The 26,720-nt window shown below is 35.3% G+C and overlaps 2 protein-coding genes across 3 annotated transcripts; one reads left to right on the forward strand and one right to left on the reverse strand.

The window, feature by feature from the left end:
• Positions 1-4,094: 4,094 nt before the first annotated feature.
• Positions 4,095-16,285, forward strand: LOC127855444 (dnaJ homolog subfamily C member 28-like). Of its 2 annotated transcripts, none has more exons than XM_052391023.1 (7): positions 4,095-4,159; positions 5,626-5,909; positions 6,149-6,253; positions 7,312-7,437; positions 9,996-10,174; positions 12,972-13,172; positions 15,760-16,285. In XM_052391023.1, exons 2-7 carry the CDS (start codon positions 5,652-5,654, stop codon positions 16,148-16,150), a joined length of 1,260 nt encoding a protein of 419 aa, XP_052246983.1. In that variant the 5' UTR covers positions 4,095-4,159; positions 5,626-5,651; the 3' UTR covers positions 16,151-16,285. The 2 variants fall into 2 exon arrangements, with proteins under 2 accessions (XP_052246983.1, XP_052246984.1); XM_052391024.1 differs by having other exon boundaries at positions 4,099-4,120.
• A 6,205-nt stretch (positions 16,286-22,490) lies between these two features.
• Positions 22,491-26,714, reverse strand: LOC127855455 (biogenesis of lysosome-related organelles complex 1 subunit 1-like). The gene is made up of 5 exons (XM_052391039.1): positions 26,513-26,714; positions 26,196-26,268; positions 25,809-25,941; positions 25,117-25,204; positions 22,491-23,462 (listed from the first exon to the last, which is right to left on the reverse strand). Exons 1-5 carry the CDS (start codon positions 26,571-26,573, stop codon positions 23,452-23,454), a joined length of 366 nt encoding a protein of 121 aa, XP_052246999.1. The 5' UTR covers positions 26,574-26,714; the 3' UTR covers positions 22,491-23,451.
• Between the last annotated feature and the right edge of the window lie 6 nt (positions 26,715-26,720).

Consider the following 26,720-nt stretch of genomic DNA (forward strand, 5'->3'; position numbering starts at 1 on the left):
GTGGCAAATGTTGACCCTAATGGCACGATGTGAATAAACTATGCAGAGGAGCACTAAACAGGTCATAAGCTATTATAAAATAACACAACTGTTTGGACCTTCAGTTTCAGATATTTTGAAATGTTCAATATACACTTATAAACAAAACAAGTAACACATAGCAGATGGATAATTTTGAACACAGAAATATTTATTGAACAATCTTGGTAGAGGACCATCATAGAATGTTAAGTTATGTTTTAAAAGTTATTTACTAGATACTTCTATATAGTTCTTGTGACCCCTGAGGCGTGGCAAGTTTTGATCCAAAGGACACGATTTGAACAATTTTAAAAGAGGGCCACAATACAATAAAACATGCCTCATGGCCTTCCTGTTTCAGATAATTGAAGTTCAAATATTAAAACCAGGGGGGGGGGCGTATATTTATATGAAGTCTACAAGATGTAGCGTACCAATTTTTAGTATCAAAGGAGCAATCTTTATTAATATATTGTACGGAAACGAAATGTTCTATAGACAAACTTACTTACCCGACGCCTGACTGCCAAACACATGCAAAAATTGGCTGTTCTGGTTTTCGAAAGACTATTTTTCAAAATAGCACAATGTCTTCTTCAGATTCTATGCATATAACATGTTATTTATTTTTGTTACAGTGCCCTTGACCTTGCTTGACTCATCCCATGTCCAATTCGAAAACAAGATATCTTATTATGATTTTTTTAGAATTGCTGAATTTGATTTCAATGTATCAATTATACACATTTCTTCATATTTTATAACAGTCACCATGACCCTGAATCAAAATGGGAATGCATACTTTTAGTTTGAATAAAATTTCTCATACCGTTTAAGACAAAATAGCTAAACACAAAACATTAGTTTACCTATTAAAGGATTATTTCATTAACAGTGTAACATGACCACTCATTTAAAAAAAACTTGTCGTACCAAACTTGAAACATGTTAATATGTGGAATACATGTGTTGAATTTACATGATCCGTTAATCTATTCCTGACAAAAATAGCTATAAAAACACTTTAAGCTAGCTTGTAATCTAACTGAGCGATGAGCATGATAGCTGGCCTGTTTGTCTACCTAAAACCTTGTAGTGTGACCTAAAACGTTGGTCGTTCATGTCTCCACTGGTCGTATTAGTGCACCATTGCTAATATTAGTGAAAATGTGCGCCCAGTTATTTGAATATCATCTGATACATGAACAAGTAATAGAAAGGATAAGCCATATTTTGAAAATATTTTTCACAAGCATTTGCAAATGATGCAAGTGGTTTGTACGCAGCTATGATAACAATAAGTAAAAGAATCTTTTATTGAAAGTATCACTTTAAATGATAAATGGTTATTTAGGTCAAGAGCAAACAGTTGTGCCTTTTTTCAAGAAAGGGATTGATAATTATTTTTTAACCATTGTGGTGTTACCATCGAACAATGGACTCAAACATTACATTCAAAATTGCTTTTCAACAAGATGCAGCTGTTAGTTAAATATTTTATGTTGATTTTTTTCATTATAGAACATTAAAGTATGCACTTCACCTCTCATCGCTGTACATATGTATTGGATGCAAAAGGTAATAAGAAACTGGTGGCAAATTTATTTTCAACCTGTCCCATGAATGACGATGTGAAAGTCTGGATAAGCAATATAATTACTTCAGCAATTGACATGTGTCTTTCGTGTTACATGCTTTTTCTAAATGATAAAAATATGAGGTAAGTAAACCCAGACGTTATTTTGAATTTAAAAATCAATTTCTGATGAAGATATTAACCAAACATATTGTAGTAAGCCCAAATCTGACCTTTGACCACTGAAAATTGAAATTTTCCAATAAGAGAAAGAAAACCAAGTCTTGCGTGTGACACACTTGCAAGGTGAACATTTGAAAATTGAATGAGAGTGTTACAGTCCCGAACAGCCGTATGATGCAAAAATGTGACCTTTTACCTTCAAGTGTGACCTTGACCTTTGATCTAGAAACATGGGTTTGTACATGACAAAATTGTGAACATTTGTGGGAAGATAATTCACAATAGTATGAAGAATTTTTAAGTTCCATTCTTGACGACCTATATTATGCCAGAACTTTGAACTCCCAAAAATGATATGAACCTTTACACTACTGGCACAGATCTTCATGTTACACGCAAACTCCACAGCATGAAGATTTCTTTTGTTATCTGGATTTCCATGAATGATGAAGTTATTGTAAGGATAAACTGGGACAGACACACACTTGCATTCACGCACATTTAGTTAACCAAGGCGACATCTATACACTTGGAGACTTGTAACGCAACACTTTTTAAACTTAAATATCTCAGTTATTAGTTAAAATTTTGATTAAAAAGATACGTTTGATCATTTGACTACATTCTGAGCGAGCTCACGATAAAATCATTCATCCGTGACGATCGGACGCTTAAGCACGTGGGGCATGTATGATTTTATCTTGTTTGCACGTGGAAATGATGAAACGCAATATTATTATAAATTAATTTCAGTTTCATCATTTACGGTGGGTTCTTAATTCAGGATAACATAGAACTAGTATTTGAAAATGTATCGCTCATATGAATATTTAAGAGCGCAACCCCGCAGGAAAGGTCACCAACATCATCAGGAAGTCTTATGAAGGGATGACCTGCAGAATCGTTCATGGCAGACAGCTCACGGACGCCTTCGAAGTGATAACCGGCGTGAGGCAAGGCTGCTTACTCTCGACTTTCCTGTTCCTGCTCGACATATAGACTGGGTAATGTAGACATCAACGGAGCAGACGCATAATGGAATTCAGTGGACACTTGCTCTGGAAACAGTTGGAAGACCTCGACTTTGCCAATGAACTGGCTCTTCTCTCCCACACCAACAAATGATGCAGAAAAAGACACAGTAGTAACGGACAACTCACCTCACCATCAACAGCGGCAAGAGCAAGGTGTTCAAGACCAACGCATCCAACAATACACCCATCACAGTCCAATGCGAGGCGGTGGGCAGCTTCACCTATCTTGGCAGCATTCTGTACAACCAGGGAGAAACGGATGCAGATGTCAGAACCCGCATCAATAGAGCACGAGCAGCCTTCGATCAGCTGAAGAACATCTGGGGATCCAGCGAATCGACATCAACACCAAGATTAGGCTCTTCAATACCATCTTTAAACCAATACTCCTCTATGGAGCAGAGACCTGTAGAACCGCTGTCACCACCATAAAGTAAATACAGGTCTTCATCAACACCTGCCTCAGAAAGATCCTCAAGAGCCGCTGCCCAGACTAGATCTCCAACGAAGAATTATGGATCTCGAACTAAGCAGCAGCAAATTGAAGAAGACATACTTCATAGACGTATGCGGTGGATAGGCCACACCCTTCGCAAGCCTGCATCCAATACGACAATGCAATCTACCTCATGGAATCCCCGAGAGAAAAGGAAGAGAGGGCGGCCTAGAAACACCTGGCTTCGTGATCTGTATGCAGATGCTAAGCATATGGGCCAAACCACAGGAGTTTTAAATTCTATCCATATAGCTAATATAATGGCTAAATAATAAAAAATAGACCCCTAGTTAGTATATATTATCTATATACTGTATAGAGGTCTATTTTTTATTATTTAGCCATAATATTAGCTTTATGGATAGAATTTCAAACTCCTCACCTGTGGCCAAAAATTGGGGCAGCTGGAGAGACTCGCCCAGAACCAAGACACCCGTGTGAAGCTGGTTTATCGGCCTGTGTCCCAGACGGGGCCACAGGCGAAGGTGAGGTGGGATATACCCTTAAACAATAAAAGCCCTGTCTTAACTTGAAACACAAAGCTACAATTTGTAATAAATTGCTGAATACACTAGACTCAACATAAACAGAAACTGAAACTAAAAACACCATATAGTCCATGAGAAATAAATGGCCAACACATTATGTAGACTAGAAATGACTGGTTACATGATATTGAAAAGAATAAGTGAAATAAGACTGGAGACTAACTTGCAAAAATATACTTCATAATGTAAAAATAATCATGCCTGCTACAGTTGGGTGTAACCAAAAACAAAACAGGGGAAGCCACTCGAGAAGATTGTGCTGGTTCTCTGTCATCGTTCTGTGTGATCTGTCACAAAACATGTAAATGAAATGTCAACTCTCTATATTTTTTCTTCATTTAATATTAATATCTTTAACGTATTACGTTTATCATGCGTACTTTCTGTTGAAAAATCTTGCTGTCAATAATTTATTTTGTGTATTGCTCAGTAAACCTCTATAACCGATTCGTCTCCTTAAAGGGGCCTTTTCACAGATTTTGGCATTTTTTAACTTATTCATTAAATGCTTTATATTGATAAATGTAAACATAAGATCGTAAAAGCTTCAGTAAAAAATCAAGAATAAAATTTAAAAAAGGAAAAGAACATTGCCCGGAGCAGGTTTCGAACCAGTGACCCCTGGAGTCCTGCCAGAGTCCTGAAGTAAAAACGCTTTAGCCTACTGAGCTATTCCGCCGAGTACACATACTTCACGTATTTTATACCTTATATAAGCAATCTTCGTAGTTTCACACAATTTAACGACAAAAACAGAACTCTCCAAATTATGCAATCGTTTCGCGTTGCAACTCTTTATAATTTTTAGGTTTTCAAATCGTCAAAAGATGCATATAATGGCTATATTAGACCATGGTAAATGTTCAGTATTACTGTTTCCTCACAAATATCATAACTAAAACGAAAATGTGCGAATCTGAAACAACTTTTTTCAATTTTGTCAATTTACCAAAGCGTGAAAAGATCCCTTTAACCTTCGCTCCCTCAGTCCCTGTCATTTTGTTATATAATATATTTAGTATTGTTCACTTGCTACAGTACTTATTCGAATGAATACAACATAAAAGAATGAAATAAAAGATTTAATACACATCTTAAATTACAAAATTATAATAATAACATGTTATAAAACAAAGACTAGTTCTTGCTTACATAACTCAAGTTTTTTAATTTTAGCTCCCCTGATAGCGCCCATGGGGAGTTTAAAGGATACAATTACGTGCATGCATGGGTGCTTTACAAATCTCCTGAACCTTTAGGCAGATTTTAATTAAGTACAACATGTATAGAAATTTGTGAATGCCATTCTGCCCATGTCAAGTAGATTTAGGTCTTGGCATAACTATTTCATTTATAAGTTGGTAGTCCCAACTTGTAACTAGCGATAAAACCATTTTTCTTTCTTTTTTTCAATATGGTTAGCATATTTTGGTTAGTTTCCTTATTTCGCTTAAGTTAAACATAATGAACTATTCAAGAAGTAATATTTTTGTCGTATTATTATGAAACCTACTCAAAACATTTGCTCTTATATATAGCTGGCCCTTAAGTTCAAGCATTGTATTGGAAATATCACAAATGCTGCGCAAGCCTCAAATCAATTTAGTTTCATGAGCTCACATGTGCTGTGTTGATATTCTGATAAATACAAACTGACAAAGATTGAAAATGGGAAAATTATAGTATTTTTTTTTCTTTGTGTGTATGATAGTGATAAGTTTGAAGTTATTTATCACAATCAAGTACATGTATTCAATATCGTTTCAGTTGTTTACCAGATAGACAATCTATTGATGGCAGAGCAAACACAGTTCATTAAAATGACGCTGGTTGTTTTCCGTTTCGTTGCTGCCACTCAACATTCGGGACGCTTGCTAGTGAGACCAACACTACGCCACAAGAATTGTCTGCAGCTTGAGAGAAATACATCAGCCTATAGACACTTCTCCCTGTCATACAGCCGTAACATTGCTTACCAGATCAAAGACAACCTACGGGACTGCTATAACCTGCTCAATGTAGATGAAGAGTGTACTTTAGATGAACTAAAGGTAAATTTGTGCGTATTCAAGTCCAGTAGTTTTTCTCTTGAATAGAAAATTGCATGTAGTTTAAATGCATTTTTCTCAAACAAAATGTTTTTAACAATGGTTATTTAAACTTCAGTCACTACTATCCAGTGTATTTTATCGAAAGTCTGCAATAAACATGGGTGTGGGCAATAACACTTCTATTACTATTTTAAGTCCATGTTATGGTTCAAGTTCTATGACTTCTGGTCTAATTTCAGGAAGCATATTTCAAACTAGCCAAGGTTTATCATCCTGACAGTGGGTGCAGCACTGCAGATGCAAAAAAGTTCAATCAAATCAAGGAAGCATGCAAAGCCATAAAGGTATAATCAGACATTTAAATAATCAGATATACCAAGAAAGCCTCAATTCAAATATTATTTCTTAAGGCCAAGAAAATGTCAAAAGTCCTGCAATATACTGATCTTTGTGACTAAATACTAATCTTTGTGAGTCATGTTCCAAACTGACCTGTGCAGGACATGAGGAGTCTGTGTTCATTAGTCATAACTGAGCCAGTCACTGGGATTTCAGGATCAGTTCCATTCCAGTTTTTGCCACAAAACTTATGTGTTGGATTAGACATTGAATTATTATCCCCATAAGGTGGAGGGATAAATATTTGTTTTTGTCCCAAATTTGTTCAGAGCTCTATGTCAGAAACTATTTAAGATATCAACATTATCCTTCATTGGTGAATAGATATCAATGAGGAGAAGTGCCATGTACAAGAACTGTAACCATATTTAAGAGTTATTTCCCTCTGTTGTATTTGTATTATTTAACTTTTCAGGACTATATTTTATATATTTATATACTATAGTGGGGGACATATTGTGTTTGCCCTGTCTGTTGGTTGGTTGGTTTGTGTGTTTGTTTGCTTCAACTTTAACATTTTGCCATAACTTTTGCAATATTGAAGATAGCAACTTCATATTTGGCATCCATGTGTATCTCATGGAGATGCACATTTTGAGTTTTGAAAGGTCAAGGTCATCCTTCAAGGTCAAAGATCAAATATATAGCTTCAAAGTGGCGCATAGTGTTTCTGACAAACACATATATTGTTATAGTTAAAACCCGGTTTATATGCACCCATCAATAAACACAATTTATTCAGTGGGGATATCAATTCAACAAATTCGTTTTTTTATGTCCTTTTTCACCAAAGCACTGATTCAAGAAGAGCAGTTTGTCTCAGTTACTATGAAAAGTATGTTCTTATGTGTTCTTAGTAATGGCAAACCAGGTAACCTAATAAAAGTGAGTAGGTTAACTTCCATCATATAACAAAAAAACTGTTAAATATGACACATTTTGCAAAAAGAAACAACGAAAGAACTATCAAACAATTTATGTTCATTGCTCATTTCTGTGGCAGGCCAAGATTGAGGCGGGTAGCGAGACATCAGCATTTGTGCCAGAGGATAATCATGGTGATGATGACGAGGATGATTTCCTCTTCAAAGGACGACAGGCTCAGCATAGGCCCTTCTTGGAGAATGAGGTGATGCTTAACATATATTTAAGTATGATATAAGTATAATATAATAAGTATGGTAAGTTTTTATTACAGATAGGAACAAAAACTGAATATTATGTTCGTTTTTCATTATTCAAATATATTTGAATATTCGATTTTTAACATTACATTTAAATTTCCGAACTAACGAAGTAAAGTTTTTTTCCTATTTGTCACAAATAACACTATAACCTTAAATGCAGCTTTTATAAAAGGGAACGAGTATTAATCATTTTTGAAAATGATATTAATTATTATATACTTCATTTTCACTAAATTCTTTTAATTTTTATAAGATGTAAGATATATCAAGTATACATATAACGGTAATTCTCATGTATTAACTATTTCGCTGTACCAATTAAGCGCGTAAAATATTTCAGTTCAGAACAGGGTGTCATTGTGAATCAATTTCACTTGCTTTAACTCTAAATTATGGATGTCTCTAGAACATTAAGTTTGAAATAAACGCTCTCAAGTCTAAATAAATTGATACGTATTTCAAACAAAATTAATTGGTTGATATATGATTAACTTAATTGGGTGCTTCTATTCAGTATTGTCTTAATTGAGAGCACTTAATTGTGAATAACATGTAGATTATCTTAGATAGTCAATAGATTTAATAAGGTGTATTAACACCTTAGCAAACTGCCAGATAAAAACATTTAAGTCACTACCCCTCTGCTACAATCCATCCGTGTGCCAATCATCGCCTCATGAACTAATGGTAGCTGTTATCAAAAAATTACTGATACACAAAAGTCGTCTGCACTCAACAAAAATGCGACTTTACTCATACACATTTTTGTAAGTTTGCTTAAAAATGAATATTCAAATATAAACTTTGGATTAAAATATTCTGCTGATTATTGAATATTCTTATATTCGTTCTCATCCCTAGTTTTTATGCCCCTGGTAGGGTGGAATATAGCAGTTGAACTGTCCATCAGTCTGTCTGTTCGTCTGTCTGTCAGTAAGTTCGTCCGTCCGAAAACTTAAACATTGGCCTTAACTTTTGCAATATTGAAGATAACAACTTGATATTTGGCATGCATGTGTATCTCATGGAGCTGCACATTTTGAGTGGTGAAAAGTCAAGGTCATCCTTCAAGGTCAAAGGTAAAAAAAAATCCAAGGGAAGTAACAAGCTTTTAAGGGAGATAATTTCTATTTATCATTTGGCAGATATAGATAATTTTTACAAGGGAAGTAATATTTTTTAATATATTCCTTTAAAAAAATATTTCTTCCCTTGTCAAAATGAACTGTACCTGCCAAATGATAAAAAATAAATAAATAAATCAAAGCGGCGCCATAGGGGGCATTGTGTTTCTGACAAACACATCCCTTGTTTTTATATAGATTCTTAAGGTCCATATACCTATTAAAACTCAGTCATAACTCAACCTGTCTTGGTAGTAAAACTTGGACTAAAAAAAATACATGTTTATGATTTTTCATGTGGCAAGTCAAAGTTTGATGCAAGGCCAAAATAAAAATTTGCAAGGAACAACAACTGTCTTTGTGTTTTAAGACCCAATTAGCACAAAAGGAACTTACTAGTATATCCTGTTTATTGTACCAAACAATGTTTCATAAACAAGCATTTACAACTGCAAGCACATTTTTTTTCCAGCAAACGCATAAGGCATTTAAAGGCAGACAAATGCAGTAGAAATTTAAAATAACAGAAATGTACTATCACTTAACCTGATTTTTAGAAAAAAGCCTGTACATATTGCATTCATTCTGAATTTAATTTTTTTTGAGGGATTAAATTGATTAGAACCGTTCCCAATACAAGCTCATTTCTTTATATGATTTAGTTATGTTCAATAGGAATTACCTTGTCTCAATTAGAAGTCAATTATGGTTATGTGGCATTATTGTCTTTATGAACTTATGCACATGTTGCACCTGCAAGATGACATCTGAAAATGGTCAAACTCTTGTGTTGATGAAGTACAATGTACCAGTATATATAATGTTTTATCCAAATTTTGACTTGGAATTGCTGTATGAATGAAACAGCTTTATAGGTCGAGACAGAAACTACATATTGTATTCTGGGCACTAGAGTTAAGATTTAAGCAACTGGTCCTAGTCTTGTCAAAGACCTGATGACAAACTTATGTCACAACATGAGTTTTAAACAAACTTTATGGAGCTGAATATGTTCCTCAAATATTAGGCATGCGAAGATTAAAACTTTGATGAATATGAAAAATCACATGATAAATGAGCTTCACTGTGAAAAAACAGGGCTTGATGCATCTGAGTAAATTTTCGTCACAGATTAACTTGTGCAGTGTCCACACAGTATCATCAGGGACAACAATTTCCACAGAGACTGGATTACTGTTTAGATGAAACATTCTTTAAATAAAAAAAAATCCATAAAAGTGGAAAGTTTTGTCCCTCATTTAGGCTAATAGTCTAATCTGGGATAAAACTTTACGCACATGCATAAAGTCAAGTGTCTCATGAGTGACTCAAATGTATGATTTTTAATAAGGTCAGCTCCATGTTGTGTTGTACAGGGCTACGGGCTGGGTACCAGGGCTGAGAGACAGAAGCAGTATGAGCAGATGAAGGTGTCCAGGGCCCAGCAGTCCGTGTTCAAGTACAGGGTGAGGAAGAAGATGACAGAGGCGGAGGTGGAGGCCGAGAACTCACTGGTAGAGAGGGACAAGAAATACACACGCAAGCAGAAAATCAGGTGAGGGATATATATTTGCTCGTTTAACAGTTGAATTTAAAACTGTTCATTTTAGCACGCTTGCATTGAAGGCTTTGAGAGTTTATTGAGATATCAGAAACAAATGTTTGTTTGGCTCTTTCAATTCAGTATTCAATTAAATAAGGTATGGTCCAAAGTCACAGCTATGGGAAAAAGGTTAAACATTGTCACTGTGGCATAAAATGAAAAAAAAATAAATAAGATAGGTAATACAAAAACAACACAGTTTGAATAAGCAATTTATTAACAATTCTATTAAATATAAATTAGTAGACTAGAATAGCAAGTCAAATGTGATTCTCTGAAGTTCTTTTTTTCACCAAAGACCTAAATGATAACAAAAAAGTATTGCACAATTTGTGTGAAATACCTTAAATGTTGTAGGTAGTTTATAAAATGATAAAGTGGTACATACCTCACCCATCATCTACTTTTTTTTATCCTGTCACATGTCTTTAAATCAGCCCGATAACCAGGTAACCTAATATCCCAAAAGATATTAGGCTTGATGACCCACATGACCTTGAATATCTGTCAGCCGCTCTGTTTTACTGTGACATGACGTCATTTTTTGACAAAAATGACGTCATTATTCCAGCGGAACTCAGCAGTTAAACTCTTTTACAGTGTAAATAAATGGTGAAAAAAAGCATAAAATGAAAAAAAAAATGTGTCATCATTAATAGAATAATAGGTTGGTTACGTGGATGGAGAATGGTTATCTGGCTCGTTGGAGGATCTTATCAGGTAATAAATTATTCCGACTTGCCAGATAACCATTCTCCATCCACGTCACCAACCTATTATTCTCTATATACTTATAATTTCATTTTGATCTTCAATGTTCTATCATGAAGTAATTTCAATTTAATCCAAATCCTGCTTTATGATGCAAGCAAATTGTTGCAATTTACTCAATAAAGGTAACCTGAGCACATAGTTATCATAGAAAGCTGCTAGGATACCATGTTGTCTGTCGGCCATCAGTGCATATGTGCCAAATTTTTTCTTCAAAGACTTCTTCTCATAAACCCCATGACAGATTTTAACAAAACTTTACAGGAACGATCCTTTTGTGACCCTCTTTCAAAGTTGTTTGAATGGTTCCAGCCCTTCATATAAAGTCACCAGAGCTAAAAAAATAATAAAAAAATTAAAACTTCAACAGTCTTCTCTGAAACCACGAGGGTCAGGGATATACTACTTTGTCTAGTTGTCCTCTACCAAGTTTCTTTAAACTATGCCCATGAGGTTGACAATCATTAAGGCCCAGGTTTCAAATGCTTTATTAATACTTATACAGAAAATGACTTTACAAAATTTCTCTTAACCGAAAAGGCATAGATCTATTATGCAGTGTTTTTTTCATTCAAAATCGGGTCCGGTAACTGCATGGACCCATTCCCCATGGAAAAAAGTATATATTTCTCCCCAAATGGGAGCTAAAAATTCCCAATGGACCTCCCCCCCAAAAAAAAAAGATGTTTTTTTTTTTTTTTTTTTTAGATCAATATTTTGTTAAACTCCCATCCATATAAGATCAACCTTAGTAAATATAATACTGGGCACACTTGTATCCTCAATTTGAAGCATTTGTTAGCAAAACAACAACAACAATAATTTCCCAATTTTAGTCCAAACACCGCGAATTTTCCCAATCAAAAGGGACCCGGCCCCATTCCCAAAATGGTGAAAAAAAACACTGTTATGTTATATACCAAGATTGTTCATATCATTACCTTGGGGTGAAAAATTGCCATACCCTTGAGTTAACTTGTTTGTTCTACATGTATATAGTCAAATTTTAAAATCTCTTCTAAAACTCAAAGCCTAAATGTTTCCTATTTAACATTAAACAGAGCATGTTGGTCTTCTACCAAGTTTGTTCAAATTATTTGCTTGGGGCCTCAATTGGTCCCTCTGTTTTTTTAACACAAACATGTCCATCTAGAGCCTAGGCAGTTTTCCTTATATGACTATAGTGTAACCTTGTGAAAACTCTTTAAGTCATATTTTGCCTAATCATCATGGAACTTGCTCGAAACATTTGTTATAATGATATCTTAGCTTAAATCTAAAATGGGTACAGAAACATAACAATAGCAGTTCAGTTTCTCCGCGGGTCCCAGGTGAGCAACCTAGGGCTTCTTGTTTGACTGCCTAGCAAATTATCTTCCTTTCTTCACTTTATCACATGCCATACCCTGTTTCCCATGTAATATAACCATAACATATATTTTTATCTTACACATGTGTAATTTTCTTTTTAAGCATTTTAATTGGCTTAGTTTTTGTTTATTGACCAATCGTATTTTGTTATTCTGCTGAAATGACGTTGCAATGTCAAATGACGTCACAAAATGTAAACAACATTCCGGATTTATCGTTATGTTTGGGTAAATATTTATTTAATTTGCTCATTTAAAAGCATGTGATAAAAAGATCTGACACTTGTTGTCATATCATACCATATTTTATTAAACTCGTACAGGAAATTTGTTAGTAAGCTTGCCAAAGGCTCGCTTACTAACAAAATTCCTGAACTGTAATAAAATATGGTATGATATGACAACTTGTGCCAGATCCTATATATATCCATTATTTAACCATTTTTCAACTTAAATAAAAGTATTTAAACATCACTCTTTGATATTTATTGTGTTTTGAAAAAAACTTCTTAGCATTTATTGAAACAAAGCCACAAGAGCAGACTTTTTAACACATAGACAAAACACCATTTTCAAAATCTATTGAATCCGTGTATTTCTGCTTCCAGTAACTCCATGGAACGTCTTGTAGAAGACATGATACAGGAGGCCATGTCCAAAGGTGACTTTCAGAACCTTGCAGGCGTGGGGAAACCCCTGGACTTCAGCAAGGACAATCCACACATGGACAAGATCACACAGAAAATGAACCAGATGCTCATAGACAACGACTTCCAACCAGACTGGATCATGCTGCAGAAAGAAATCAGGTGCCATTTGTGTTTAAAAATCTCATTGTTACATAATGCTATAGCCTATATCAAAAGCATCGTGCACAAAATGAAATGTGTATAATTCTGTTCCCCTTGTCAAAGTGGCAAGAATATTGCTTTGCACTTGTAAGTTGGACAATCCGTGGTAAGTAGATAGGTTAGTGTGTAGACCATTTTGTTTCCACATGATAAGTAAAGAGATCTTGCGAAATGGTTGGCTGGGTAAAGATACAATGATGAAATCTTTCCATTTTGGTGTTCACCTGTTAAAGGTTAATGTCACTTGGGCCTGAAACATGAAATTGAGGCCTTTTGATTTCTTTAAAATACAAAAGGAAGAAGCATATAAATGTTGAGGTCAGCAGTTTAAAGGTCAAGGTGACAAGGGCTTGTAACATGAAATCAGTTTTAAGGTCAGCAGGTTACAGACAACGGTCACTGGGGCTAATTGCAGAATATCAGCTTCCACATAGTTTCAAAAGAATGATTTGACCTTTTACCATCTAAATTGGATTCTGGTTACTTGGTAGGGAAGGATTTTTATGTCAAAGGTCAAGGTCACAGGGACATGTGACATTGACTTTTTTATGCTCCCCCAAAAAATTTTGGGGGAGCATATAGTCACCGCTTCGTCTGTCTGTGCGTCCGTCCGTGCACAATTTTTGTCTGGGCTATTTCTCAGTAATTAATAACCAGAATTCAATTAAACTTTATGGGAAGCTTCGCTACCAAGAGGAGATGTGCATATTATCAGCCGGTTCTGGTCGGATGATTTTTCACAGAGTTATGGCCCTTTTAAATTTTCTATAGACTGTACATAAAGTGCAATTCTTGTCCAGGCTATTTCTCCCCAACTACTGACTGGAATTCAATGAAGCTTTATGGGAAGCTTAACTACCTTGAGGAGATGCGCATGTTATTTGTGGGTTCTGGTTAGATGATTTATTTAGAAAGTTATGGCCCTTTGAAATTTTTAAGTTGCTAAACCATCCATCGTATTATTTTGTCCAAAGTTATGCCCCTCAAGACGTTTCCTTTTATCTGAATGTATAGTGCAATATTGTGATGGTTTCTTGTTTCTATCAATTTCTAGGGAATACTATTAGCATAGACTTGCAAATAGTGCTGATTATTTTGGCGGAAAAGATGATGCGTTTTGATTTTTAGATTAACAGGTCAAAGTCAAGGTTTCATGGGCTTTTAATATAGTACAAAATCTGCTCAATATCAAGAGTAGGCTTCAACAAGCGATCATTTAAAAAGTAAGCTGATTACTCGGGGGAAAAAATAAATACTTTGTTGTAGAAGGTTGTTAGGAGAGTTTAAGTTTTAAACATCTCAGTGTGATTGGCAGTCATCATACTGCTCTCAAACCTTGTTTAACAAATTATCGGATCATAATTTTATATGAACATATGACCACTTTGTGACCAGACTGTGTATAGTTTACTGTCCTTGTTTTTAGGTGTCTTATTGCAAGTAATGTCCACAGTTATAACACACTTCATGAACTTTGGTTACTAGTAATGGTACATGCACTTTATAGTACATATAACTTCATTTAAGACAACAAATCAATAAAATTGCTCTTGATAAGAACATAAGGTTATGATAATTGTACATTGTTAACCAGGTTTTCCGAAGGAAAAAACTGGTTATTAGATTGGCGAATGCGGGCGGGCTGGCTGGCTGGCTGGCTGGCGGGCTGGCGGGCGGAACAAGCTTGTCCGGGCCATAACTATGTCGTTCATTGTCAGATTTTAAAATCATTTGGCACATTTGTTCACCATCATTGGACGGTGTGTCGCGCGAAATAATTACGTCGATATCTCCAAGGTCAAGGTCACACTTTGAGTTCAAAGGTCAAAAATGGCCATAAATGAGCTTGTCCTGGCCATAACTATGTCATTCATTGTGAGATTTTAAAATCATTTGGCACATTTGTTCACCATCATGGGACGGTGTGTCGCACGAAAGAATCACGTCAATATCTCCAATGTCAAGGTCGCCACGACTAAAAATAGTTTTTTTTTAAAAACAAACTTACAAAGGGGGTTAATTTTGTTTGTTCATTTCAAAAGTTCAGTTTGAGTTTTCTCCCTTTATCACATTTTTTTTTCACAATGAAAACCTGGTTTTGTGACAATTTTGTCCCTTGTTTTATTGTATAAAATTAGAGCAAGGTTCATGGTTAGCTCTCCAGAGCAAAAAGTGCTAAGTTTTGTGCTCAAAGGTGAGCTATTCCAACCACCCTATGTCTATCGTTGTGTATCTTGCAGTGTGCATCATCAACATTTTTACTCGTTACAAATCTAGAAACCACATTTTTCATCCAATTTAACGAAGTCAGAATATTTATGTGGAAAATTTCCTGGCCGAGTTTGAATCTTGGTTACGTGTTTCTTAAAACAAGGTATCCAGGTCAAATCTTAGAAAAACCTTGATTCCACTCTTGAGGTGATATTTATTACTCAATCGTGATGAAACGTGCTCAGAATGTTAATCTTAACAATATATAGGACTACTTTTAATCTAGGTCACATGCGTTCATGCTGACTTACTTATATTCGTATGTTTATTGCAGGGAAGATCTTCAGAAGTGCAGAGAGCGGCTGGCAGTGGAAAAACGCTTGCTCGGGGAACCACCATATTCCACGACACAGGAAACCAGCTGGGAGAACCACAAGGAATCCTTTCAGATCAACTTGACAGACATAAACGCTAAAATCTTCAAGTTCAATCTCATGGTGCCCATGCTTCATCGGCAAATCATGCCGTATGTCTTTGACCGGGAATTGAAACGTGTATGTGATAATTGTGACGAGTACTTGCCAAAAAACTTTGAGGAGATTAAAGAGTACAGGGAAAAGATCAAAAGTGCTCCTCCAGTGACTCAGAATTCTGGACTGGAACATCCTACCTTGAGTGATGCATGGAATGCTCTTAAATATGTGTTTGGTAGACCAAAGTCTTGACACACATTAACATGTACAATGGGGCTATAGATGCATGAAACTATATCTTCACTCATTTCAATATTGATTATGTTATTAATGTAAATTACACATAGCAAATATGTTTTTTTCTATTAAAGAGATAATTTTAAGGTATATGATAAATCAGTTATTGTTATTTTTGCATGTATTTAATTGGAATCTGAAGTGAACAAGACAAGGTTTAAGTTTTTACAATTCAGACAGGTGATTCTTTTTTCAGTATGTTATTGAAACAGGTACATTATGATCTAAGGCAAAGTTATTTATGAAAAAAAATCAGGTGTAAGTGCTTAAGGGGGTTCAAACATAAATATGTACCTTAGCATTTAATGCAGAAGTAATAAACTGACGACAAATGCAAAATTGCAATATTCACAGAATCAGAGGAACAGATGATAATCATTGAGTTCTATTTGAGTCAAAAGTAACATACATCATCACTACATATAAACCAATGTCAAGGGCTCTGGAGTAAGTGACATAAGTTATTTACAGACATATGGACAGATACTTTACTTTTTAAGACCATACTCTATTAACACTGACTTCAAGAGTATCAACATCTTTGTAAATGCTTATTGGATCTTTGTAATTGCTTCTGCAATAGGTCAAAAGCAAATCAACATTACATTTCATTTTCAATTTATAATTCCACAATTAGTACAGTATGAATAAAGCGTATATGGCTGCCAGGCAGGTTTTCATCAACATAGTAATAACCTCAAACATAATGTGATGTGTCTGAAATTATGTCATTTGCACCATTTAAATTAAAACTGCTCGAAATATCTTTCATTTGGCATCAGAGTTGGTTTAAATATATGAGCCATGCTCTTTGAAAGGGCGTTGAATGCATGTGTGTAAAGTGTCGTCCCAGATTAGCCTGTGTGAACTGCACAGGCTATGTTTATAGTAAAACCTCGTTAACACTCTAAAATTAACATTTATAGTTGACTCTTCATGAACCTTGGTCAGAACATTTGATCTAATGATATCTTGGGGCTGCACTGAGCAGGTCAGTTTCTTTGTATCTCAGGTGAGCGACTTCTTCTTCTTCCAATACTGAAGAGTTCGAAAAAATCATACCGGTTGGTAAACAAACATGGCCGCCAGGAGGCCGCCCATTTTACCTTATATGGCTTTAGTAAAACCTTGTTAACACTCTAAAGGCCACATTTATTGTCCGATCATCATGAAAATTGGTCAGAAGATTTATCCAAATGATATCTTGGGACTATTTGAAAATGGTTTTGGTTGGTTGAAGAACATGGCCACTAGGGGGCGGGGAATTTTTCCTTATATGTCTGAATATGGCTTTAGTAAAACCTTGTTAACACTCTAGAGGCCACATTTCTTTTCCAATCTTCATGAAACATGGTAAGAAGATTCGTCCAAACGATATCTTGGAAGAGCTTGAAAATCAATCCGGTGGAAAAAAACAACATGGCCGCCAGGGGACGGGCATTTTTCCTTATTTGGCTATAGTAAAACCTTATTAACACTCTAGAAGACACATTTATTGTCTGATCATCATGAAACTTGGTAAGAAGATTTTTCCCAATGATGTCATGGAAGAGTTCAAAAATGGTTTTGGTTGATTGACAAACAGGGCCACCAGGGGGTGGGGCATTTTTCCTTGTATGGCTATAGTAAAACCTTTTTAACACTCTAGAGGCCTAATTTATGGTCCGATCTTCATGAAACTTGGTCAGAAGATATGTCTCAATGACATCTTGGATGAGTTTGATAAATGGTTCTAAATGCTGCACTGAGCAGGTGAGTTCCTTTGTATCTCAGGTGAGCGACTTCTTTTTACAATACTGCACAGTAATCCCTCTCTGGGGCATTTTTGTACAGGGTTCTTTATACAAAGGCCTTGTGCGGAGTGTAAAGTGTGGATTAAAAACAAATAAAAACAGCTCTGTCTTGGTCTATGGTGTGCCTGCAATACCCTTCTTGAAGGCCTCCAGGTCTGCTGCAATGGTAGCTGGTACCACAGTTTAATCGCTGAGGGGAAGGAGGAGTATATCTGTTCTGCAGAATGGTACAAGAAATCTGTGTCCATAGCTACGTCCACCAAGAGTCAGATGATGGAAGTGAGATGTCGTTTCAATTATTGGTTATGCGGTAGACCATAATCATTTTAAAGTTTGCACGGCGATGTTGTAGATGTTGTAGCGTACTCCAACCTAGCTGACTAATCATATTGTTGGTACTACTTGTTCATCTGTAATCACCCTTCACAAAACAGGCTGCACGTCTTTGAACTGCCTAAATCTGGGTGATGTTTGTCTGCATGTATAGATCCCAGACAGGACTGGCGAATTCCAGAATTGGTCTGAAAAGCGTTTTGTTTGACTGTTCCTTGATCTCTTGTGGGCAGCTTGCCAGATTTCTCCTCAGGAATGCTAGGCTGTTGTTTGCCGTTTTCAGTGTCCTCAACATGGAAGTTCCAGGATGGGTTGTGTGTAAGAGTAACACAGAGGTATTTACCGCTCTTGACTTCGTGCAGGTCCTGCCAATGAATTTGGTAGGTATGCTTGATTGGGTTCCTCTTGCGAGTTATTCTTATCACCTCACATTTTCATGGGTTAAACGACATCATCCACTTCTTCTCCCACTCCTGTAGTCGGTCAAGATCTTCTTAAAGTAAAGGGAATCCGTCTCTGAGCGGATCTTGCAGTAGATCAGGGAGTCATCAACAAATAGTCGGCTTGGGGAACACACATTCATGGGGAGGTCATTGATATATCCTTTGCACACATGTAACGTATTAGAAAGTACACGTTTTTTCTTTCCTCAAAACCGAGGCGAATTTTACAGTGAACGACTACAACTTTATAGAACGCATACAAATTTTGTTGTTTCAAAACCTGACCCTTATAAGGCGTAGGAACCCTGAAACTTTTTTTCTTAAATAATACAATTATCAATGTTTGTAAATGAACTGAAACTTAAAGACAAAAATTAAAATAAGACTGCGACGTTCGAATGTTCAATATACAATCTGTTGACTATAAACTTGTCAAATAAAGTTTCGACCATTTATGGTTAATAATTGAGAGAAAATTGAGAAAATCAATAAATATTTAAATGCTCAAAATTCATCTTAAAAAAGCAAATGAGTGGTATTTTGAAAACAATGATTTTCTGTCATGTTTGTGGTATAAACTTAAGAAAGTTCTGCATTTCGAATGTTTATATCATATATGACAACGTTTTGGCAAAAAGATCAAATCATACAACGGGTCATGTGTAATATTGTTTATTGATCTGTATTGATTTTTTCAAAACTACGTTTGTTTTTATACATTACAGAAGTTTATTTGCTATTGACAGTTCGTAAAAATACATTACAGTTCTACTTTTGTCTTCATCTACTATATAATAGTATTCTCATGCACTTCATTTTTCAGTTGTATAAAAGCGTAAAAATACGGTAGAAACCGCTATGGAGCATCCCTTTCCAAAACAAATTATAACGTATTTAAGCGGATAATTGTTTGACGAGAAACAACTGTGACGGGTAAAAATGTATTTTAGGCCTGATTTTCGTTGTGAACCGTAAAATGTATTTAAAAAAACGCGAAAATCCGTTACAGTATTGAAAATTGTGAAAAACATGCACGTTTAACGTTGTAGGTGTTACCTTTAAAAAAAGCCCCGGTTCTGAGAAGAGAAAAATTGTATACGTTTCAATAAGCTACAGCATTTCGCTGCAAAAATCGACCAGGTGCCTACAGGATATAGGAGGAACAACAGAGGGCCAAGGACGGATCTCTGCGTAACTCCTAAAGTGACTGGAGCAGAGGAGGAAGACTGACCCTAGATTACAACCTGCTGTGAGTGTTTGGTAAGAAAACTTGATTCAGTGCAGTGTAGCTCCACGAATTCTGTAGAAGTTAGCCTTGGCAAGCAGACGTTGATGAGGAACGACGTGGAATGCCTTGCTAAAGTCTAGAGCCGAGGCCAGGTCCTGGAATGCAAGGATTAGTTGGCTCTCTGTTGATCTTCTTTTCCTGAATCCATGTTGCTGGTCTGAAAAGATGCGATGGGTCCCCACATATTTCATGATTTGGCTGTGTAGCACATGTTCAAGGTTTTTTGCACTATAACGAAGTCAAAGAAATAGGCCTGTAGTTGGCTGGATTACTACAGTCCCCTTTCTTGAACACATTTAAAACTTTAGCCGTCTTCCAGTCTTATGGAACTTCACCCTGTTCCAATGAGGCATTAAAGACCATTGTATGTGATGGGATAATGTCTGTTGCATACTCCTTGAGGAAGCGCATTGGGACATTGTCTGGGCCGGAGACCTTGTGTGGGTTCAGGTTTTTGAGTAGTTTCTTGATCCCTTCGGCTCCAGCAACGAAGAATGGCATGTCTGGATTGTTCTTTTCTCCCAGAAAAGGGATGTCGGATAGCTTTTCAGTCGTGAAGACACCGGTGAACTGGTTGTTCAAGATTTAAGCCTTTTTAATAGGGTCATTATGAGCCACGCCATCAGCCTTCAATGTGTACATCCCGCTTCCATCCATCCGCTTGCCTTTAACATACGAGTACAGCTTCATAGGGTTTTCTCTAACCATGTCCCTTACAGATATGGCTAGTTTTGTGGCATTCATAATGTTGTTCTTTCTGTAGGCGCTTGCATTCATCCATGTCAGAGGAAACTCGGGTATGGCGGGCTCTGTTGTATGCTCTCTGATAGCGTTTGGACAGGTATTTCACTCTCTTGTTTACCCATGGCTGACTGTGTCTTGTTGTAGACATCTTGGATGGGACAAGTGTATCAGATTCTATTATCTTTGACGTTCCAACAACAAACGCAAACCACATTGTATCAATGTTGGAAGGACTGTCAAATTTCTGAAGGCATTGACCTAGGAAATCCTTGACAGCTGTGCAAATGCCAGCAGGAGAGGCCTTATCCCAAAGCAAAATGTATCTGTTGGTAGCTTGTTTCTCTTAGCCTTTGTTCTTGCTTGTACCAGGAGGATGTCATGGTCACTCACTCAAGTCAACCACTTACACTTCTCGATCAGGGATGGCTTGTTGGTGATTAATAGATCCAGAGTGTTGGAGTCTCTGGTGGGAAAATCAATCATTTGTTCAGATGACGTATCATAAATGATGTCGAGTAACTGTACACTAAGGTTTCGTTGAGAGTTAGATCCCACCAAGGTGTTATGTTTCTGGTCTATATCGGGGAGGTTAAAATCAACACCTATCCAAATAGTGGAGTTCTTGTGTGAAGCATAGAGCTCGCGCATACTTGAGCAGAGATCATCCTTGTATGTGTGGTCACTACTTGGTAGGCGATACGCAGACCCAACAATTAGAGGGCTACTCCAGGACACTGGAAGGATGCTGCAATGAATTCAGAGTTGGTATTGATGTTTAGCTGGGTAACGCAAATGGTGTCTTTGGCTGCAATCTGAATCACAATCCCTCCAGATCGGTTTTGTACGCGGTCCTTTCTTGCAGCAAAGTAGTAACCATTAGGATGAACTTTTTTTTCAAAGATACCGGGGTACAGCCATGTCTCACAACCTATGACAATATCTGGGTCACTTTCTTCCAAAGTTAGCGAAAAAGATGCCCCTTTTGCCCTCAGACTCTGAAAATTCACTACCAGAATATGAAAGACAGGTCTGGTTAATGGACATGGTGGTCGGTCTTGAATCCTGTTGGGTGTAGATGCAGACTGTGGTTGGCCAGGTGAGCTTACAGATGGGAAGATGCTGGTACCTTTCAGGCCCTCTTGTTTTTATTGTCTGATTAATAATGCTGTATAATGACCTTGTAGCTAGGGACAAGCAATACATCAACCCTCACATGGCAAGTAATTTTAAAAATTGCCTCATGAATGTTGAAGTCACAATCTTGACAAGCCAATTTAAGTTAACCTTTTTCGCGCTATGTTTGACTTTGAGATAAAAACATTGATCTTTTATGTTACATGCCAACTGCACATGGTGAACATTCGCGGAAAGTTTATTGGTACTTTAAAATAGCGTGATCAGTTTTCAAGTTCCAGTTCAAACCATCTGTACTTTCCCCTTATTTGAGCTCTTAGTGAAAAATTGACCTTGTTGCCATGGAAACATAGCTTGTTGTCTCTACAAGGAGAACATTAGTGGCAAGTTATTTAAATATTGCACAATAAACAATGAAGTTACAATCAATACATGCATGGCCTGATACCCACATGGATGGCATACACACTCAACTGTTGAGACAGCTTTATTGAGTTAATTGCCAGAATTGTTTTAAATTATTGTACAATTATAAGTCTTCAAATGCAAAAACAAAACAATTAAACAAATACTTAAATTTTATTTATAGGCAATTATCATTTAATAAATAAAAAAAATATATGTACATATATGTTAATTTAGCACACAATATGCGTTAAACTTGTGATTTTGTTCATTATCAAGAAAATCTAGTGTTAAATTGATATCTGATTTCTATGCGTTTCACACACAGACTTATACAATCATGAAGAGTTGATTTTATGACATACGAAAATGAAAAAAACAACAACATATTTTTACAATCAAAAGAAATATTCCACAACAACAATTGTATGGTATGATACAGACAACTTCAGTACACACGCTAATAACAAGAGTGAGCTTATCTAGCATGAACTGACTATAGAATACACCGGAACCTTGTCATCTTGAACCGACTCTTGAAGTAACAAAGCTGTTGTTAATCTCTAAATATTGCACAATATATACTTACATGAAAAACATTTAAAAATAACTGTTTTACAAAACATAGTTTAACTTATGAATTAAATGTAAATACATGAAAATATTATTTCAAAAACAGATGTGTAATTTTACAACACATTTCACAGCTTCATATACATGATCAAATGTATGCCTTTTTCTGATAATTGACTTGTATAGTAAACCAAAAACCTTGAAAAAAAACTGTGAAAAAAGATACACAATAAGTACAGCAAATATAAAATGTTGTTTTTTAATTAAACCCTGAAACTTTCATATATCTTAATTACTCATAAGTTCTCTGACATCTATTTTTTGTGCTAGTTTCCAAAAATATGGAAACACATTTATGACTTCGTCATTTTAAAACTTTGTTATGCTTTACTAAACTTGTTTAATGTAAACTGAATAAAAGCAATGGCATGTACTATACAACTTATACATGTAGCAAAAGTGCCAAAGGTAATCAACATCATATACACAATTTTAATTATCACATATACATTTGCAAAATACGGCTAGCCGAGGCTGTTGTAATCATCCGTCACCTGCAACGAAATATAAGAGCAACCGGAATAACAACTCTTCAGACCGTTTCTTAACCGCTTTTTACACCATGCAAATGAAGATGAGGGTTTCTCTAATCTTATTCTTGGGAAATAGGTATAGTTTTTTTAATTTATTGAGAGAAAAAATGACAATAAATTTTACAAACTTTTAGTAAGACAACATAACATTGCCTTGCATGCCAAATAAGCATTTGCTTTTCATTTATATATTTAAGCAATTCAACTGTAGTTTCAACATATGTACTCAACAACTTCCAGTCAATATGCATGTTCTTTCATCCAGTTCTTCAGATAGGCTTAAATGTTTTCATGAAAATGATTCAATATTCCAGATAATTGATAAGATTGTCCAAATATATCATTGAAAAACTTGTTTTAACAATTTATATTCCAATTGCATTTCCTTTCATATTTCTTTATGTTTGAAATGTTTCTTTTGTCAAATTAACTTAAGCACCACTTCAAACTATTAATCCTAAAATCCAAACAATTTTACTGTCTTAAATTGACTGTTGACTAGTCCTGATTCCCGATTTATTTGGCATTTCTTAATTTACAATCTTTCATAGTTCTTATAGAACTGGAACATTAAGTGTCACAGTTTCTATGTGTGTTAACATGACTTCTGCTCAAAAGATAATCACAGAAAGAAAATACAAATAATCATAAAGCATGTTTAACACTCTATTACAAGGTATGTCACTTTTCAAGAAATATCAAGCAATCAAAGAATAAAGGAAATCGAACATGGTCATTTTTTAAGAATAAATTTAAATAAAAGGGACTAAATATGTAATATGGACACAATTAAAAATGACATAAAAATATATAATTTTTTTATGTGTGATTACACATGTATAACATTATTTATATTGATGCAAATTTTAAAAGAAAACTAATTGATGTTAATTCTGGAATTAAAAAACTATTTGCACAAACAAAAATGAAGTGAGCAACTTATTGCATGAAAATTATCAAGAGTCTTATAATGCATAACATATGTTCAGCAGAAAACTATTGCAGATGCTTAACACCTCAATTCTGAATACAACATTTTCACACTCAACTGAGTTTTTAAGTTAACGCAATACATCCGAGGCTTGTTGTCACCTTAGTGTAAGAATTATATAAATTATCTTTGCTCTGTGAAAAGGTTGTAAAGTTTCATCCCAGACTAGCCTGTGAAGTCTGCGCAGGCTAATCAGGGTTGACACTTTCCGCTTTTATTGTATTTTTTATATAAAGGAAGACCCTTCTTGAAGAAAATCCAGTTTAGGCGGAAAGTGTTGTCCGTGATTAGCCTGTGCAGATTGCGTAAATACAGAGCGAGGCTCAAGTATGTATGATTTGTTCTGCAAATATTAACCCTTTCCCGCTCAGAGGCAAAGTGAAGATGGCTATATGCAACCAGCATGAAACCAGAACAGCCTACGAGTAACTTGCAGACTGTTCAGGTTTAATGCTGTTTGCTGTTCATCAGTATCTTAGGGTTGAAAATGAAGGCTTTTAAACTTGAATATAGTAAGAAAGATTTTAATTCAATTTGATTGTCTTATGGACTACCAGAACAAAATCATCAAAATGTGTATCTAGGTGGTAAAGGGTTAATGCACTTAGTTGCCTGTGAACTCACTTCGCTTGTATGTGTACTCAAGCGCACTTGAGATGGTTCTCATGTCGGTCTCAATACTCTTGGCCCAGTTCTCCACATCTCCAATCTCCTAAAATTAGACAATCAGATCTTTGCAGTTGTTATTAGCAGGTTGTCTGAATAAAATTGAAACATGTTTACATTTTTTTTATTCAACTGAGTCATTTGTCTGATTATCAAAAGAAATTTTAAGTTAAAGTTTTTATTAGTTATATATTAACTAAGATTTATAAATATTAAAAAAGGTGTAAGATACTATCAACTTTATACCAAGGGATCAACTTTTAATTACAAATTGTATTTTGTTAGAATTAATATGAGATTTTCTAGTATTTAAAGACTTGCAGACTGGTATGCATGTTGATTGATTTACTCATAAAAAATAATCTGCAACTAAAAAAACCTGTGCATGATTTAGTGAAATAAAAAAATGCTGTTATGAAACTTAAGAGATTTGTTTTATGATCAAAAATTTAGTTTTCAATTTAGTTTTAAATTTGTCTGTTGACCTTTAAAAGAGCAAATAAGCATATTTGCAAAGAAGGATATCAATTGACACTGTTATTGCAAAGTTTAGTAAAATAAATTATATATATTTTTTAGAAGGCAAAAATGTAAAGAAATGAAAATAATTAGCAAGTGAATTTCTACAGGGGAGGTAATTTATGTCAAACCTTTAATGCAGTGTTGAAATCCTCCACCAGTTTCAGCCACTGTGCAGTTTGCTTGGAAAACTGGGCAGCATTTGCCTGAAGAATCTTGGTCTCTGTGTCCAGTTTTTTCTGGTTCACATATGCATTCGCAACACTGCAAAGTATAGAAATTCCACTTTCATAATGAAAACCTATATTACAGTTTGGTAAAAAAACATACTCCAGTGATATTCATAAATTGTAATGCCTTTTTAAGTATTGCAACAGAAAGTGAAGGCAAACAAAATATTTAAATGATAATTTGCTCGCTAGCTCTTACAATATTTATTAAACTGATTAATTATTTACTGTGAATGGTATTAAGAACTTTGTTTGAATTATACATGTGCATGTAATAACAATACAAACCCAGCATTAAGATTGTCCACTAAGGCATGTGTTAATGCAGTTGCAGAAATTATCGCTTCCCTTTTCTTTTTCTCTGAAAATGTACATATAACAAGAAACGTTTTTACAGAATTATAATTCTGTCATTCCAATAAAAAACACAGAGTACTGGTCTGACAAGTTATAATTATTATATATGCATGAGTTTAACTATTGCTATTGTAATTTTTAAAATATTATTGTCAAACGATGACAAACTGAATTAAGTAAAATATCCGTTATGAGCTTAATACTTCAAAACTTTCATTTTGACAGATCGCGGAAACATATTGCAATACCTTGTCGTTCCTTTCTTGCATTTTGCTTTGCCTGGTGAACTTTCATTAAATTTGACAACATTGTTAATTCTAATATCTTTTCAGAAACACTTTGAACTAAAAATGTCAACGCTATCGATTTCCCATTAAAGGCAATAAATAATATTTGTTGACAAATACGACTGCCGGAAGTAGAGCGTCCTCTGCTCAAAATGACACAAGGGAGGGA

This window comes from Dreissena polymorpha, chromosome 13 (genome assembly GCF_020536995.1).
Source record: "Dreissena polymorpha isolate Duluth1 chromosome 13, UMN_Dpol_1.0, whole genome shotgun sequence".
Classification (NCBI taxonomy): domain Eukaryota; kingdom Metazoa; phylum Mollusca; class Bivalvia; order Myida; family Dreissenidae; genus Dreissena; species Dreissena polymorpha.